The following is a 17,189-nucleotide window of genomic DNA, read 5'->3' as shown; positions in this document are numbered from 1 at the left end:
TTTCATTCATAAATTGTCTTGTACTTTCTATTTTGTCAAAGTACACAAAAAAAGACCATATACGAAAAAAAATTCTCATGAGACTACATTCGAAACAGCCCGATAAAATATTTTAAATCAAATCGTCATTAATACGTAAGATAATAGTATGAAACCACTGTGTCAGGGTCTCACGGTAGCGTGGCCGAGCGGTCTAAGGCGCTGGATTAAGGCTCCAGTCTCTTCGGGGGCGTGGGTTCGAATCCCACCGCTGCCAAGCATAATTTTTATCGTCCATATTCCGTGACATTCAATTGAACGTGTGCACAAAACAGCAAAATGTTTTAAAAGCCAACAATTCGGTTTGACCTAGAGAACGTTTTTTACTTTTCGCTGTAGGTCTCTTAGCGCTAGAGGTCACCAAAGTTGCTGCATTACAGGGCCAGAAAGTGACACGTTTACATGGAGCATGTGTGAGCAAAAAAAGTCATGTAACATTTATTGCATTTATTTTGCTGTTTACCCTTAAAATGTGTTAATTAAAATGTATTAATTTATCTCATTAATTGGTTAATTTACTTATGAAAACAATATATATTTTTAAAAACATGATTTATGCATTAAACGTGTTTGCATTTTTTCGATAAAATAATTGGTTAATTAATAATTAAATGATAAAGCATGCAAAATGTGAATGATCTAATTAATGCGAAATATATTAGTTCATATTGTAAATAATAAGATGCAAGACTATTAAAAGAAATTATTTTGTATGTTTAGTTTTAAAAAATACATTATTTAATATCAGTAAAATAGTCAATTTTGCATATATTATCCACTTACATTTTTTTTATTTATTCCACAATTGTCTTATTAATTACAATTGAACTATTCCCAAATCAGACAATTGGGCCAATCAATAAAATAAACAATTTACGGACTACCTGCCCGAGCAGCCCGTTTTAAACTCAATGATTCGTACATAATTTGTTTAAAAATGTTGAATTTACTTTAAACAATCTAAATAATCTACATCTATATATGTATATTTATGCATCTGTTAATATTCATTCATATTAGTACTAAAACAGGAAGTCGTCGTTACATTTCCGGTTCAACAAAATGTTTGTATTGAAAATCTTCCGGGTTGAAACCGCTCACTACTCTCGCACTATTGTGTACCAAAACAAAACCTCTCGCGTTCGGTCCCGATATGCTCAAATTTAATTTTTAAAAATTAACTCGTTCACTTTCAAAATGGCGGGTTTACCACCGGGTGATCCGCAGCTAGTGTCAATGATCGTCAATCATTTAAAAACACAAGGACTATTCGACCAATTCAGGAGAGATTGCCTCGCAGACGTCGACACGAAGGTAACATAAAGCGATAAGTAGAATACATATTTTCCGTTTCAGTGTGCATTTTATTGTTTGAAAGTACAGGTCATATCGGCTCACTGCTAGCTACTACGGTCTAGCTGTACTACTGCAAAAGTATTAACCCTAATTTATTCCAATATTGTAACACAGGTTTACTGTGTCTTTACTATACCTGCAATGCTGCCAGGGGTACCTATTCTTACGTGACAATACAGGTCGTCCCGGATTGCTTGAGGCGTACTTCGTTGGTTGACGTCGGTGCTGGGCTAACAGTACATATGTGAGCTTGATAAGCGTATACAAATACATCGATGATTACGAAATTATTCATGATGGTCATCCTGAACTTTTACTGAACCAAGACACCAATTTTACATTCGAAACACGTGACGCACTCCACCAAACAAATATGTAACAAAGTATTAATTTGAATCCAGGAAAAAATATTAAATAGTCTTTTTTCTCAGTGTGAAATGTGGACCTGTTTCATTGAACACCAAGCTGACTCATTCCGCAACAGCTGGCACAACAGAGTTTTCCTCACTGTCATTTTAACAAATGTTTTATTTACAACATATCACGATAAATATAGTTACATTGGCATCTGTATAATTTATACATCAATGCACAGCACCTTTAAACTTTTGCATATCTTTTGTAGCCAGCTTACCTGAATCTGAAACAGCGAGTGGACAACTTTGTCTCCAATCACCTCTCCAACCACACATGGAGCCCCCAGTTGAACAAAAATCAGTTGCGAAACAACATCAGGCAGCTTGTGCTGCAGTAAGTAGTTTATTTAATGTTATATTTTTACATCTGTACTCCATGTATGTTGAAATGAAACTTGACAAAACTCAAAGCAACCTGTCCCCCTTAGATCCGGCATGCTTGAGCAGGGTGTGGACAGAATTGTGGCCCAGGTGGTGGATCCCAAAGTCAACCACATCTTCAGGCCACAGGTAGAGAAAGTGGTCCACCAGTTTTTGTCGCCTGGCACTAGCAGCGAGGAGTTGCCAGCGCCGATGCCCTCGACGGAGACCAAAGTGGACATTCTCATCCCGCAGCAGGGTACGTTTGATGCCGTCCTTCAGTCACATGCTCATCTAATAACTATCAGAGTGATGTTGTATGATCAATAGTAAGCTTTCGTTAGAGTTAGTTATGATCATGTTATTGTTTAGCCTCAACATCCGTTCCGACGCCCTCTGCTGCCACCGACGCCATGTCCATCCTGGATGCCATCACCTCTCTAAACCAGGAGGCCAACATCAGGTCCACCGAGAAGGGCCGCAAAGCTCACGATGAGCCCGTTGAGGATGGCGAGCAGGACATGAGTCTGGATGAGGAGGAAGACATGAAGACCGAGCAGGAAGAGGCAGAACAAGCAAATCTGGGGACGGAGCTCCAGGAATTAGAGGTAAAGACGGACGACCCTGCGGACCAGATGGACGTCGGGAAAGAAGTCTCTACAGAGGAGATTAAGATGGAGGAGGAAGAGCCGCGAGCTGAAGACCAGGCTGAAGAGAAACCGAAAATGGGTGGTAAAATTAGTGGGAAACCTTCAGAGGAAACACAGGAGGATGATAGCTACCAGGCCAAGCAGAAAGCCAAAGAAAGGATAAAAGAAGGTCAGTACTACGTAGCTCATTTTCAGTGAGAAATGTGTAGCCCAGCAATTTCTGTGAAAAATGTAGCTGACCATAAGTGCATGTTTGTCATATTTTCAAAAATAAGAAAGTACTCTACTTTATCTCAGATACTCAATATTGAGATAATCAATGTAATGTATGAAATCATTACATTTCAATAGACTGGACATCATTTTTGAATGTGATTTAGGTTTTCATTTTCATAAAAACTTAAATCAACCTTTGTTTCAACATTTTTGCTGTACAGTAGCGTCTTGAGTTACGTGTGGCCGCACTGACCGGACTTATGCTAACTTATGCTGCGTTCCACGCAATGTCTTTTTCATGGAAGCTTGCACTTGTTTCAATAATACAACGCCAAACCACCTTCTACACGTGTAACAACAACGTGGCTTTTAGTAAAAGTGTGCAGGTGCTTGACTGGCCTGCCTGCAGTTCAGACCTGTCTCCCATTGAAAATGTTTAGTCCGTTGAAGTATAAAAAAAAAATATGAATTGTGCTGTACATCAAAAAAGAATGGGAAAGAATTCCACCTACACAGCTTGCTACAATTCGTGTCCTCAGTTCCCAAATGTTTATTGAATGTGGTGATGTAACACAGTGGCAAACATGACCCTGTCCCAGCTTTTTTTTTTATGTGTTGCAGCCATAAAATTTAAGTTTGTCAATGATTATTAGCTAAAAACAAAAAAAAAATAGTTTGAACATTGAATATCTTGTATTTTTAGTGTATTAAATCTAATATACGTATACGTATTAAATCAAATATACATTGAACATAAACACAATGTCCCAACTTTATTGGAACTGGCTTTGTAGTCTCTAATATTTAGTGTTGGTCTCAATGTCTTGTAGTTGTGAATGTTTCAAAATCTGTGGTGTGATAATTTGCAGAATATTCTTTGGAGGACTCCGACTTGGACGGCTTGAGTGACATCACAGTGAGTTCCGTGCACACCAGCGACCTGTCATCATTTGAAGGGGAGAGCGAAGACGAGGAGCCGTTGTCCGATTCTTCTGAGGATGGCGAGCATGCACCCGATGGTCTCACTTTTTTGGTTCTTTTCGACCGCTGACAACACAATACTTATTTGTCGTCTGATGATTTTTTTTTTCCTTCTATTACCACTTTTAAGGTGTGAACTCAGACAAAAGAGAAGCAAGCGAGGATACAGGAGAAGACGGCAAAGAGAGTAAACCTCGCCGCAAGGCTTACGTGCACAAGCCCTTCCTGTACTCCCGTTACTATAGCGACTCGGATGACGAGGTCACTGTCGAAGAACGACGGAGATCTGCGGTGAGTTGGACAGATGAGGATTCATCATTATTAGTTATTGTACATATTCTTGGGTTTTTCATTAAGCTAATCACCTGCTGTAATATGAAACGTTCAATAAAAGTTTGAAATAAAAGTATTGTACTCCCCCAAAAATTAATTTATAGGCTACATATAAAAAAATTTTATTATTTTATTTTTTCTTTATTATTTATTATTGTGCACCTAACCTATAAAACCAAAACATTTATGTATCATAAATCTGCTATTGCTATTTAGTGTAATCGCAACTAATTTATTGCTTGTTTGTTAAAATATAAATGGGAATATGAACTTGAAAAAATAATTATAATAATACAGTAGTGACCACAGCCGCATATCGAAATTGAAATATTAAGCAAATTAAATAAAAATAAAAAAAAAATCAGATTTAGACGATTTTTCCAAATCGTCAGCTTTAGTCATGTCTCACAATGTGTGTATCTTCAATGTGCTCTTCAGGCCAAAGACAAAGAGGAGCGCCTTCTCAAAAGGCAGCAAAATCGAGAGCGAATGGAAGAGAAGCGCAAGCAGAAAGCTGCTCAGTCTGAAGAACAAGGTATCTCTTAAATATTGCTCCTGGGATTCCTCTCCTCTCTTGTGGATTTGGTGTTGCGTTAAAACGGGCGTGTACACGTTTCAGCATCATCCTCTGCCACCGGTTCCATTCTATGTTGTGTCATTTAGCTTGATCGTTTATTCCCTGTGGCAGATAAATTATTTGAAGATTCTCAAATATTTGTATCTTCAAGCTGATTAATTTATGGAATATATTGTAAAAATATGGACTTGCATCTGACGATTGAGGATTTTGTATCTATTGTAAACCTCATTGAAGAACAAGCATTCAGTTGGGCATCATGTCCCTGCACAGATCAGAAAAAACAGAAGCGCAGCCCGCTTCAGACACCCAGAGCCAAAGAAGCCCGAAAAGAGCGGAAAGTTCTGGAGAAGAAAGTTGCTCTCAGCAGAAAAAGGAAGGAGGACTCAAGGTTAATCATTGTTTTATTATTTGTTTTATTTATTTATTTATTTTTTATTTGTAAGTCTGCTCATGTTTGTGTCCATTTAGGAAAGAAGTAGACGCGACCGGCAAGAAAAAAGGAGAAGCGGGAGAAACATCGAAGAAGCCGGTACGTGACCGTCATCCTGGATGAAACTAAACTAAACTGTAGATGATATGATGAGCTGCATGGCGGAGTCGTGGTTAACACGTCTGTCTCACTGTTCTGCGGTTCGGCATTTAATCTTGTTTGTAATTTTTTCCTCCTCCAAAAATATTCATGTTGTATTCTTTGAAGCCTCTTAAATGGTGCACAGGTGTTATTAGGAGTGGGATTGATTGGGACAGGCTACAGCAAAGAAAATAGATCAAATGAGCTTTAACCATTTTGTCCTTTTCAGGAAGTCAAATCAACACCATTGCGCAACATACACCAGAAGCTGGTGAGAAATCTGTCTGAGTCTTCGGTGCCTGACGAGAGGCCCCGAATGACAAGCGGGAGCGGCGGCGTCTCGGAAGAATCCGGTGACGCCAAGAAGCTCCCTGACAAAAGTCGTACGCACTCCTTCATCTTGGACTTGGAGCTGGGCTCACAGGAAGCTCTCAGGCAGCGTTCCGTCGGGAAGTTTGACCGCCCGTCCCGCAAGGAGCGCAAAGAGAAAGAACGCGCGTTGTCCGAGGAGCTCCCCAAGCTCAAACAGAAGCAGGAGAAGAAATGCGAACCCCAGGCCAGCGAATCCCAGCCAAAGGACTCTATTTCTGCCAAGACATCCTCCGATGAGAAAATCGAGAAGAAGCCGAAAGTGAAAAATGAGAAGAAAATCACCAGTACGAAGGAACAGAAGACGTCTGTTTGTGAGCCTGACGAGGCTTCCGCCAAGAGGATGCGGGCGCAATCTGTTGAGAAAGACAAGAATCGGGAGAAAGACAAGATGAAAGAGAAGGATAAGATCAAAGGAGATAAAACAGCAAAAAGTGATTCAAAGCAAATGCCCCGCCCAGATTCTTCTGGCTCATTGGAGGATCGGCCTGAGGTGCTGCAAGGAGTGGATGGCGGCAAGAAAAGGGAGAAACACTCCAAAGACGTCCTGAAACGATCCAAGAGCCACAGTGAAGACCGGCAAGTAGACAAACCCAAACCAAAAACGGAAATCAAAGAGAAGACAAAAGTTGAGCAACCGAACAAGGCTCTCGCTGACAGCGAGAAATCGCCAAAAAGAGTCAAGCCAGCAGAGAAAGGAAAAACCATGGAAAAATCCAAATCCAGAGAGGAACACAAATCTCACCCGCCATCAAAGATGGACAAGAAAACTCAGGGTTTGGACAGCCGTGGGGCCTCGGGTGCCTGCAAACCTGAGAAGAAGAAAGAGGCACCTGTGAAGGAGCAGAGGAGATGCTCTGAAGAACCTGATGTCAAGAGCGTAAAGAAAAAAGTGGACAAGAAAGAGAAGAACGAGGAGAAAAAAGCACCCAGAGAAGACAAAGTGGACAAGACAGACATGTCTCTTCCCGTTGACGCTGAAGAGGCGCAAATGCAAGCGGCGCAACCGCTGGCCGTCTCCTTATCCGGCGACACCGGTGAACCTTTAAACGACGTCGCCCCCGAAGCAGAGACGCGAGTGCAAGAAATGCCCGTCGTGCCTCCGGAAGCCGACGCTCTGCTGACGCTGATGGACGTGTGCACCTCGGCCATAGATGCCAGGCTGCAAGCGGGGGCGGCCGGCAGGGAGCACAGCCAACTGCAGGTGACGCTTCAGGACGCCGACATGAAGATGAAAGAAGCGGCCCTCACGCTGCTCTCCATGGACCCCGACAGCGCTTTGCCCCCCAACTTCATGAGTCACGGATTGAAGGAGGAGGCAGCGCCCGAGGAGAACAAGCAGAGGCCACAAGAAGATCCTTCTGGATTGTCACCCTTTGCACACCAGACGGTGAACGTTGATGGTGACAAATTGAACAGTGAAGGTAATTCATTTGAATTGTTAGTCAACTCACAATTAAGCTTGTCGTGCTCTTGGGGGTCATTTTACGATGCACTTAAAATGCACTGTAACCGTTATAGGTGGACTTTATTGGGGCTGAACCAGACAATGGATGGTTGGATGAATTCATATCGACATTGCAATTTGAAAGAAACAAACTTCATTTTGATCAATTGGTAGACTATTTTTTTCAGTTTGCATGATTTCACATCATTGCGTCATGAAATACGAATATGACATGAATAGTTTGAAGTGTAAAAGCCACAGGTTTATTTGTATTATTGTTGTAATCTGATTTATAATTTGTTTAAGACACACCTGAGTGGTAAAATTTTGTGACGATGTCCTAGTTAATGCTACATGGTTCATTAGCCTTTATTGTCGCGGAAACAAAACAGATGGAAAAAGAAATCGCAATTGAAGCTGTGAGCAGTAACCCCGGCCACGCTGTTCTACCCTCTAAAATACACTATAAATAATTTAGCCAGGCTATATGTGTGCAAATTTTCATGAGTATTCACTCGGGTTTAGACCCTCAAAATAGCATCAAAACAGTGCATTGCCATGACAACAGCTGGCTACAAAATAAAATACTTTCAATACATTTTAACCTTTAACACCTTTAGCCGAAACACAAAATTTGAAGACAAGTAGACAAATTCTCTAGGGTTCAGTACTTTTTCACGAGTATCTGTTCTCTAACAATGGCATGAAAGGGCAAATTCCCAGCAGGTGTTTGATCATTGAAAGCCACCAATAACATGTTTTCTAAAGTTTAGAGAAGATTATATTAACGTCACATAGAAATGTTACCTAATAGTATCTTGATTTGCGACTTGGCGAGATGGCTACGAGCCTTCAGGTCAATTTTTCAATGTTATGCTGTGATATGTCGCCACTGTGTCAAACACAGAACAAACTAAACAAGTTAACACGATTACATTTTAGGTTCATCCTGAAATTTCACCCCAAAGCAAAGCCAAACAAATTTCCTTTGGAATCGTGAGTGTTTGTTAAAAACAGGTCGCGATGTTTGCCTCTTTACAGATAAATCTGAAATGGATGCAGCAAGTGATCAAACGCCTCTGCTACCTGCTCTTCAGGTAAATCACCTTTTCCCCCTTAAACTTTTATTTTGCCTTTTCACATCCTACTGTCTTGTAGTTCTTAATTTAAAACATTTAAATGTTAAATTGAATTTGTCAATGTACTAACGTGACCATTCTGTGTGTGTGTGTGCAGGTGAATGCCACCAAGTCATGTGACCTTCCATCCACTGAAGAAGAGTCCAAAGTTGGAGCGAGAGCTGCTGACTCACAACCAGCTGAAAAACTGGCAACTCATCCTGATGCACAAGGTAAACGTATTATTAAAATGATTATTCCTTGGTTCAGGAGTATTGTTGGCAACTTTTTTTAAAGCATATTTTGACGCTGATTGTTGTATTAAATTCCAGTTGCTGATGACGCAACAAAAAACATGGAGGAAAATGCTTCTGTATCGCCTTGTGAGTCCAGTCCAAAAGGTGAGCACATCAAATCGGCCATGTTGCAAAATGACTTTTCTTCATCTGACATAACATCGGCTTGTGTCATATTTAGAGCAAACACAGTCGGAAGTTGATGCAACCACGAACACCCAAGTGAGAAACCACACCCACTTTACTTTGAATTCTTTGATTGTCAGAAACAAGACAAACATGTCAGACTCTTTCTTCTTAAGCAAATTCTTAAGCCAATTCAAATTGTTCTTAGGCAAATGAGGCATTAACCGAGGAGCAGATTGACGTCAATGACGGTATGTACAGATTTTAAATATAGGGCTGACTACTGTTGCTGGCCACTTCATTAGGTACACCAGCTCTATATAAGGAGATGCAACACAAAAGGTACATTATTCCCCCGCCTTATTGCAGTTCGCAAACCACAGCCCCCTGCATTCGTTTTCTCGTGCAACATATCTATTTGCGTGTGGCTGAAATATTCGCGTGTGAGATTTTTTTTTTACTTGTGGAACATGAACAGGCTTACCGAATTTCCGAAAAACATTTCATAGTTGCCGTACCCCAAATTGTCGCAAGGCGCATCAAAAAGAAGACCCACCCGACTCCTTTGCGACAGGAAAGGTGCAAAAATGAAAAACACTTTCATTTGTGCTTTTCTGCACCACTGGACATATAAACACTTGGTGTTGAATTAATACTTCTCAGTGTCAATGTCACAAATCAAATGGGACATCCTTGCCTGTGAGTCATTATATTGTGCTGGTGTACATTGTTGTAGTGAGTTAAGTTACTCAAAAGCTACAATATAGGGAGAGAAATTATTGAAATATTGTTAACTTTCCGTCTTCTCGTCATCAGGCAAACTAGATCTGAAAAAAGAGGCGGAGGAGGGGTGTGGTGCACAAACGGTAAGTTAGATTTTTTTGTCTCCAAGTAATGAGTTCACTGCTTTGTCACTTCCTGATCTTCACTTTGTTCACCTCACTTTATTTAGGTGGAACTCTGCTCTCCAACCGGAGTCGTTATAGAATCCAAGAGTGGAACAGAAGTGGCCAAACAAGAAAGTGTGTAGTTCTGTAATTTTATAAGATTTTTTTTTTTTTTTATATTTGGATGGCGATATGATTCCTAGTGGCCTTATTTGTCATTCATGCAGGAGAGAGCTCAGAAATCCGTGAGACTGAGAAGAACTCAGAGGTTCCAGAGAAGGTAATTCTTACACGTGCAGTGGATCGTCCTCCGTCCTTCAGGTCTACTGGTATTTTTATTTAAATGGTATTTCGTTGCAGGAAAGCGTACGAGTCGGGCGTAAACGAAAGCTGTCCAGTCACAAAATTGCAGCAGCAAATGAATGCGGTAATAATTATAAACTGATTGATGTTAAAAATGAAGCCACTTTGCCAAATTAAGATTTGACAGCAACCACTTCAATATTCAACAGGTGAAGATCCAGATGCTAATGAACCATCATCTGAGGTCAGAGAGGCTCAATGGCAACAGAGATTTAACTCCGTTTCTTTATTCAAGAAAAATTAAACCTCAAGAAAACATTTGTTTGTAGGAAACTGAGCAACCAAAGGTTGGGGGAGTGAAAACGCCACGCAGGGGACGGTCGTCCAAAGCCGTAGAGGAGGTGGAGGAGGAGCCGCTGACGCATTTGGTGAAGAGGGAGCAGACGCCGAGTCGTAGAGGGAGACGTTCAGCAGCCAAAGGAATCTCTGCTGGTAGGACACTGTCCAGAAAACTACAATCAAGTCTGCTCATGCTTTTCATTGAAATATATTCAGTCGTACCTTGACTGTGATTAGACAAAAGTCATTCCAGATTCAAGCTGTCGATCTCATTTTTTTTCTTTGACTGTTGGTAAATAATTTTAATTTATTGCACAGATTTTAAACATTGAGGATTGTCAATGTTCACTCTGGTTGTTTCATTCAATTGTGTACTGACAATATTTCACCTAACAAAGCGGTTTAAACTTAAAAGCTATCGAAGCAGAAGTGGATCCTATTTGGGCTCAAACTCACAAGTTATTCAACTGCCTAATTTTCAGATGAACCAGCTGTGAAGAAGAAGCGGAGATCAGCGAAGACCAGAGAACCTCAAGCAGGAGACGAGATGATCAAGAGCTCCACCAGTGAGGAGGAGGCGCTGAAGGACACAATTAAGGAGACAACTGTGGAAACAAGTGAGAAGACCACAACGGACACAAGTAATGCGACTCTAAAAAACACAAATGAGGATGCTGTGAAGGGCACAAGTGCGGAGACTAAAAACGACACAAGTGAAGAAACCATTGAGAACACAAGTGAGGAGGCCGGAGAGGACACAAATGAAGAGGACATGAAGGGCACAAGTGAGGAGGCCGTACAAATAACACATGAGGAGCCTACAAATGATAAAAAGGAAGCGACTAAAACTACACGTGAGGAGACCATCAAAGACACCAGTGAGGAGGCGACCGAGGATGTAAACGAGGAGGCCACAAAGGTCGTTAGTGACGAGAGCACAAAGGACACAAATGAGGAAGCGAGTAAGGACACGGGTGTGGGTGCGAGTAAGGAAACAAATGACGATGCCACAAAGGATCTTAGTAAAGCGAGCGCAACGAACACAAGTGAGGAGGCCATAATGGACACGACCGATGAGGCCATGAAGGACACAAGTGAGGAACTCAACTTTTGACACAATCTTGTTAGTGTGATTCATGACGTCTAAATCTGAACACTTTTTCAGCTTCTCCCTCCAGAGAAAATGAGAAAGCCAAGGAGGAGAGCGGCTGTGAGAAGAAACCTGACGGTGTACGTGGGCAAGATATTTGACTTTCTTGGTCATTGTCATATGGACTTGAAGTCCAATAAGAGAGTGTTGTTGAATGTCTTCAGGTTGACGAGCAGCAAGATTCCACTCCCAAGAAGCCCGCTCGGAGGGGAAGACCACCCAAGGCCGCAACGCCTTCAGACGACTCAGGTTTTTTTCGTCGTCCCTCATTGGTGATTCTGACCGAAAAGATGAGGAGGGTGTCATTATTTTCAAAGTTTATATCTGTTGTCCTTACCAGCAGATAAAAAAGAGAAAACGGAGGCAGAACAGAATGATGAGGATGAGGACGGCGGAGATAAAGACGACGACGGCAACGAAACGAAAGGCAGAGCGACAACGCGCTTGGCGTCTCGTTTGGAAGCTGAAAGGTGATTCCTGACTACTGCTTTGATGACCGACATGTACAGATGCAATAAAAATATAAATAGATCAATAAATTAGAATGTTGTAGAAAAGTTTATATCAGGTGTTCAATTCAAAAAGTTGAACTATCAATGAACTTTGGTGAAAATACTTTTCAAAAGGCCAAATCATTCCTAATTTATAATGAATACCATTTGGATTATTTTATATGATATTTCTTGAGATGACGCATTTTGGGTCTATATTTATACAATAGTTTCAGTTTCATATTTGCAATGAACTACTGAAAAGGTTTTCCATATTTAAATATATTGAGATGCAAAGGCCATTTTATTAGGTTCACCTGCACAAGCTTACGACTGTAACTGTAGAAAATAAATAAACTGTCTTTCATATTAATTCATGCTTTGTTGTTAGTTATCTGTAATTTATAATAGACGGTATTGTTTATTGTAATAAAGATCCATGAATGGCTTGTGGTTGTTGAAATATACTTCAGAAAAGGGCATTGAATTTAAATCCCAATTGAAATTAGATTCTTTTCCGAAATTGTTCACCCCCGGAGTTCATTTAATTATTATTATTTTTTTTTTTTATTGTTGTCGCCATTTGCCGTGTTTTACAACTGTAAGGCATCGTTTTAATAATTGTAACATATTTGTCGGTCATTTGCAGGAATAAGCCAAGCAAACCTTCCACGAGGGCCAGTCGACAGAGTGGCAAAGACGAGACTGCAGCTGGCGTACGGTGAGTTAATCCAGATCACCTCATGCTTTACCCAATCTCAGCATTTAGAATTAATAATGAAAATCCTGATCAAAGAATTAATCAAACAATAGTTGAACCCTTTTGTTACTTTTACATATTCTGGACAATTGTTTTCCTCCTGTCGGCATGAGTGCTCATCTCTCCAGGGCTACTACCACTTTGCTTTTTCGCTGTTGGTCACTGCGAAGTGTTGCTTTTTTTTTTTTGCCCTTGTAGTGGGACCAGGGGCCAGGCAACCGCTACCAAGGGGGCTCGCAAACTGGAGACCAGCCCCACAGCTGTCCGAACGCGAGGGGGGCAGAAGTCAGAGGAGCCCCCGGCCAAACGAGGAAAACGCTGTCACGCTCACAATAGCACTTAAACGCTTATATAGTATTTATATTTGGGGACGGGGGTAGGCGGGGCATGTCTGCTGAGACATAACCGCCTCAAATCACTTGTGGTTCTGATCACACTCCATCATTCCTTTTGTTTAAGTGCTCACAAGTAGCGTTAATTGAGGTCACACAAGCTTGAGAATTTTCCAAAGTCATTTTTATAGTAAAATATTCATTCTGTGAATGACATTTTCTTGCTTTTTTTATGATATATATGTATACTTTTGTTTAGTCTTTAACATGTCAGATGATTATTACTTTGCGATAAATAAACTCAAAACAGTGTATGCTGTCATGCTTTTTTTTTAAGTAAATATCGCCATCATGAAGTTTGACTTTACACTGCTCACAAAACATAGAGGGGATACTCAGGTTTCGGGTGAACCTAAACTTCAGTCGAACATTTAGAGGTAAATTTAACTCAATCAAAATTCACATTTGCATCTGTTCAACTTCTTAGGGTCATTTTGCAGGATCTCCATGTGGAAGAAGTTCCATTGGCAGTGTTTTGTTACTGATTCTACGTGCATAGAAAGTATAGAAAGTCTACACACCCCTGATCGAGTGCCAGGTTTTTGTGGTATTAGAAAAATAAGACCTGGATTAACATTTTCAAAATTTACCATCATTAAAGTGATCTATAACCTGTACAACATAATTGAAAATTAGCGAAGAAAAAAAAATTGTTAATGGGGTGGTTGCGCAAGTGTGCACACCCTCCTATTACTGGGATGTGGCATTTGAACAGGGGTGTGTTTACTTTTCATATCCACTGTGTATAAAATTTCCCTGGTGGACCCCTTTCATTTCTTGGATATTTTCCCATCAATTTAGTATGGAGTACTTTTATAAAACTAAAACGGCCCCTGATAGGAAAACACTTCCCCGCCTCTGATCTTCTCATATTATTAGGACTATAAAAGCCCCCTCATAAGTTTTGAATGGCGTCCAAGTTGGCCTCCCTTTACTGTATTAAGTGCTCTGTCTTTGGGGGGGTTAGGGGGCTCCTCCATTTCATGGCATGTGTGCGAAATTCCTCTTTGGGATTCAAGGAGTAAAAAAAAAAAGATCCCGGCTCACTTAAAAGGCTGCTTCCCTTCCCTTTTCTCCCACTTTCCAGCCTTGAGCTTGATTGAGTGTGCCATCCAGATGGGGATGATGGGGATATTTGGTGAGAATTTCTTTTTAGAAGGGGGGACATTTATTGCAAATGAGTCTTGGCAGCTTCCCCCACCCATCTCACCCTCCTTTGCTCCATCTGAATACAATTTGGTCGCAATTCTCTTAAAAGATGAGGGTGTGCTTATGGGTAGATGTAAAAAAAAATGGAGGGTTAACAGGGGCGTTACCATGGCAATGTTCTGGCACATTTCTTTTAAAAACAAGATTTAAGGAGCAAGATGAGGCAGGTTGAAAAGAAAAAAAATCGTTTGAGGTCCATTGGCCTAATGTGCCATTTAAGTTTATTTCCTCACTGTACAGCTGGCAGGGAGCTGCTTGTTATTATTATGGGATATTAAGGCATCATGTCTCTGCAGCGAGAAAGCAGAGAAAAAAAAGAAGCCACCACTATAAACCGTTTCCCGGCAGAGCCATTAAGTGCCAACATATCATCTTTCAAGCCCCCTTAACCCCCCTTTTTGAATCTGTCATTTTTATTCTGACCAGCAGATGGAGACATTTTCTCTGCTGAAGCGAGCTTTGCACGCGGTTAAATAAAGTTATTCGAATAAACTGCAAGGCAACAAACGTCACGGAAATTTCAACGAATTGCTTTCAGTTTTGCTGTCATTAAATTACATTCCACGTGAAAGAAAGAGTTTCGCATAGAACCCAGAGTTAAAGATAATAAGAATAAACAACTTAGCCAATTGTTTTGGATTAAACAACTTGCGTCAATAATTTTTTTGGAAGTCTTTCCAATTTAAATGATTTTAATGTAATCTTGAATTGTTTTCCGCAAAAAGTAAAATGGAGAAGTTGTATTTTTTACTGTACACATCATCGTTTAAAGTAGGTTAGCAAATTAATTATAAAACAGAAAAATATATCTGTAAAGTAAATAGTAATTAATTTGTAACTTTTTTTTTAACATAGAATCACCCATATTTTTCACATGTAAAATGAGCAGGCTGTACAGTTGTCTGTATTTATTTGGGTCAAAGTATGATTTTTCTTTAAAAAAAAAAGACGTATAAATAATTTTGTCAGTAGCAAATCCGTTTTGAAACATTAAAACAAGGCAAAATATATGCACTGTTTAATTTGAAATGGTGATTCAAGCGTTTTGCTGCCGTATAAAACATTTTTAGGCTAGACACTTGTCTTAAGTTTTAGCATGAAATAATTCACATTGCATTGATAAAATCTTGTGATTATTACTTACAAAAAAAATCGAAACATGAATTTTAATTATTTTTAGGTCACTTGTTTTGTGATTCTTTTGAATTGAGTTTCAAAGTTCAGTTTTTAAGATCCACAACTCGTATCATTCAGTAAAAGTTTCTTTTCAGTGCGTTTTACTAATATATCGTACCGGATTGTGACGCGTATATTAAGCTATATATTTCTCGACATTTTACCCCGGCTAATTTTTGGAGGTCGGCAAGAGGAAAGCAAATGTTTTTTGGTTTTTTTGCGTCCCAATATTTGCATCAATTCGTCATTTTCTACTTTTATTTCATTTATTTAAAATCGAAAATTACCCAGTGGCCAGCCGATGGTAATTCAACAGCAATAGGACGTCATTTGAATATTTTTTATGGCCTATTGATGTTGAATTGACATCATACCAACTGGGTAGATCGGCTGTTTTCAAATTGTCCGTCATTCACACACGTGAAATTTTACTTTCCCATTTTATATTTGACATTTTACCTAAATCTGGGCTTCTTTTGTTTATACATTTCGAGTTGCGTAATAAACGATACGTGCACGTTAGTGCATATTTAGGTTTATTTTTATAAACACGTCAGAATAACCATTTTTTTCTTATTTGATTTAGACACGTCAATGTATTTTTGTCACAAGTGCTAAAAAGAATAATACATAATTTATCTTCACACAATCCATTAATTAATTTATTTTAAAAATGCCAAACAACGCTTGGAATTATTCATCAAGTTGTTTTCCACTCATGCAATCACTGTTACTTTTTTATATATTTTTTTATTTTTTTTCACGCAATACGCTAGTTGTACATAATAGAGGCCTTGTTATTTTTATGAATTGTTGTCATTCTTTGCTGTTGTTGTTTTTGTTTTGTTTTTTATCTAATTTTCACCACACGGAATACTTTCAATTTCTTGTTTAATGAAACGGTTCGTTAGGGTCAATTTAAATATTTTTAATAATTCGTTATGTTTTTTATTTTTGTTATGTGTGTCTTTTTGACTGCACACTACTGCACTTCTGCCTTGCCAAGACGAGATCCACAATGCAAGTGAAGGACGACGTGACACAAACTTGGACACGTTTGTAAACGCGCACACATCCATAACCCGATTTACAAATAACATAACAAACGAAAAAAAAGTGTAATTTGGTTCTTACCAAACTCCCTAAACGAACATGTTTTGTCTGTAAATGGTTAATGGTTATGAAAACCTGGGGGGGAAATAAATTGTAATAAAGTGATCAATTTATCTCGCTCACTACGATCAATTTGTTTTGGTTAATAAAAAGAAAACTGTAATATACAGTAGATTATATTTAAACTGGATTTGTATTTCAGTTATTTTGTGGTGGCTAAACCGGGGCAAATAACTTTTTGGCGTGCTCAATTATACTGAAAACGGCATGACGTCTTTACGATGACCAATCTGTAAGTGACATTCCCTCGGCTCTCGACCAATGGGAGACGGTACTAGGAGGCCGTCAATGTCAATATGGCTGTCACTCATAGGCACCACATATACGTCCGCGCTCTCAGGTGAGACAGGGCCAACAATCAAAACGTCGAGTCGACGGAAATAGTGATTTAGGTGCCGGATAAACGAAAACATGTGTAATTGATTTAATAATTGTAAAATAAATTTCTCAG

At 39.6% G+C, this 17,189-nt stretch overlaps 1 protein-coding gene and 1 non-coding gene across 2 annotated transcripts; both read left to right on the top strand.

The window, feature by feature from the left end:
• The first annotated feature begins 174 nt into the window (after window positions 1–174).
• On the top strand, window positions 175–256 carry trnal-aag (transfer RNA leucine (anticodon AAG)). Its single transcript has one exon. It is a non-coding gene; the product is annotated as a tRNA-Leu (tRNA).
• An 878-nt stretch (window positions 257–1,134) lies between these two features.
• On the top strand, window positions 1,135–13,336 carry bod1l1 (biorientation of chromosomes in cell division 1 like 1). The gene is made up of 26 exons (XM_088293491.1): window positions 1,135–1,353; window positions 2,021–2,145; window positions 2,240–2,430; window positions 2,544–2,990; window positions 3,907–4,056; window positions 4,149–4,309; window positions 4,790–4,886; window positions 5,202–5,319; window positions 5,400–5,460; window positions 5,732–7,295; window positions 8,360–8,415; window positions 8,555–8,669; window positions 8,769–8,837; window positions 8,914–9,072; window positions 9,654–9,724; window positions 9,811–9,880; window positions 9,973–10,025; window positions 10,106–10,172; window positions 10,258–10,292; window positions 10,378–10,540; window positions 10,870–11,481; window positions 11,553–11,617; window positions 11,702–11,786; window positions 11,878–12,007; window positions 12,678–12,749; window positions 12,987–13,336. Exons 1-26 carry the CDS (start codon window positions 1,237–1,239, stop codon window positions 13,129–13,131), a joined length of 4,998 nt encoding a protein of 1,665 aa, XP_088149617.1. The 5' UTR covers window positions 1,135–1,236; the 3' UTR covers window positions 13,132–13,336.
• Window positions 13,337–17,189: the final 3,853 nt, after the last annotated feature.

Source organism: Idiotropiscis lumnitzeri, chromosome 4 (assembly GCF_059441095.1).
Source record: "Idiotropiscis lumnitzeri isolate Australia: NSW breed Sydney's pygmy pipehorse chromosome 4, RoL_Ilum_1.0, whole genome shotgun sequence".
NCBI classification, from domain to species: domain Eukaryota; kingdom Metazoa; phylum Chordata; class Actinopteri; order Syngnathiformes; family Syngnathidae; genus Idiotropiscis; species Idiotropiscis lumnitzeri.
The sequence above is the reverse complement of the archived record's forward strand: the minus strand, read 5'-3'. Positions and strand labels throughout refer to the sequence as shown.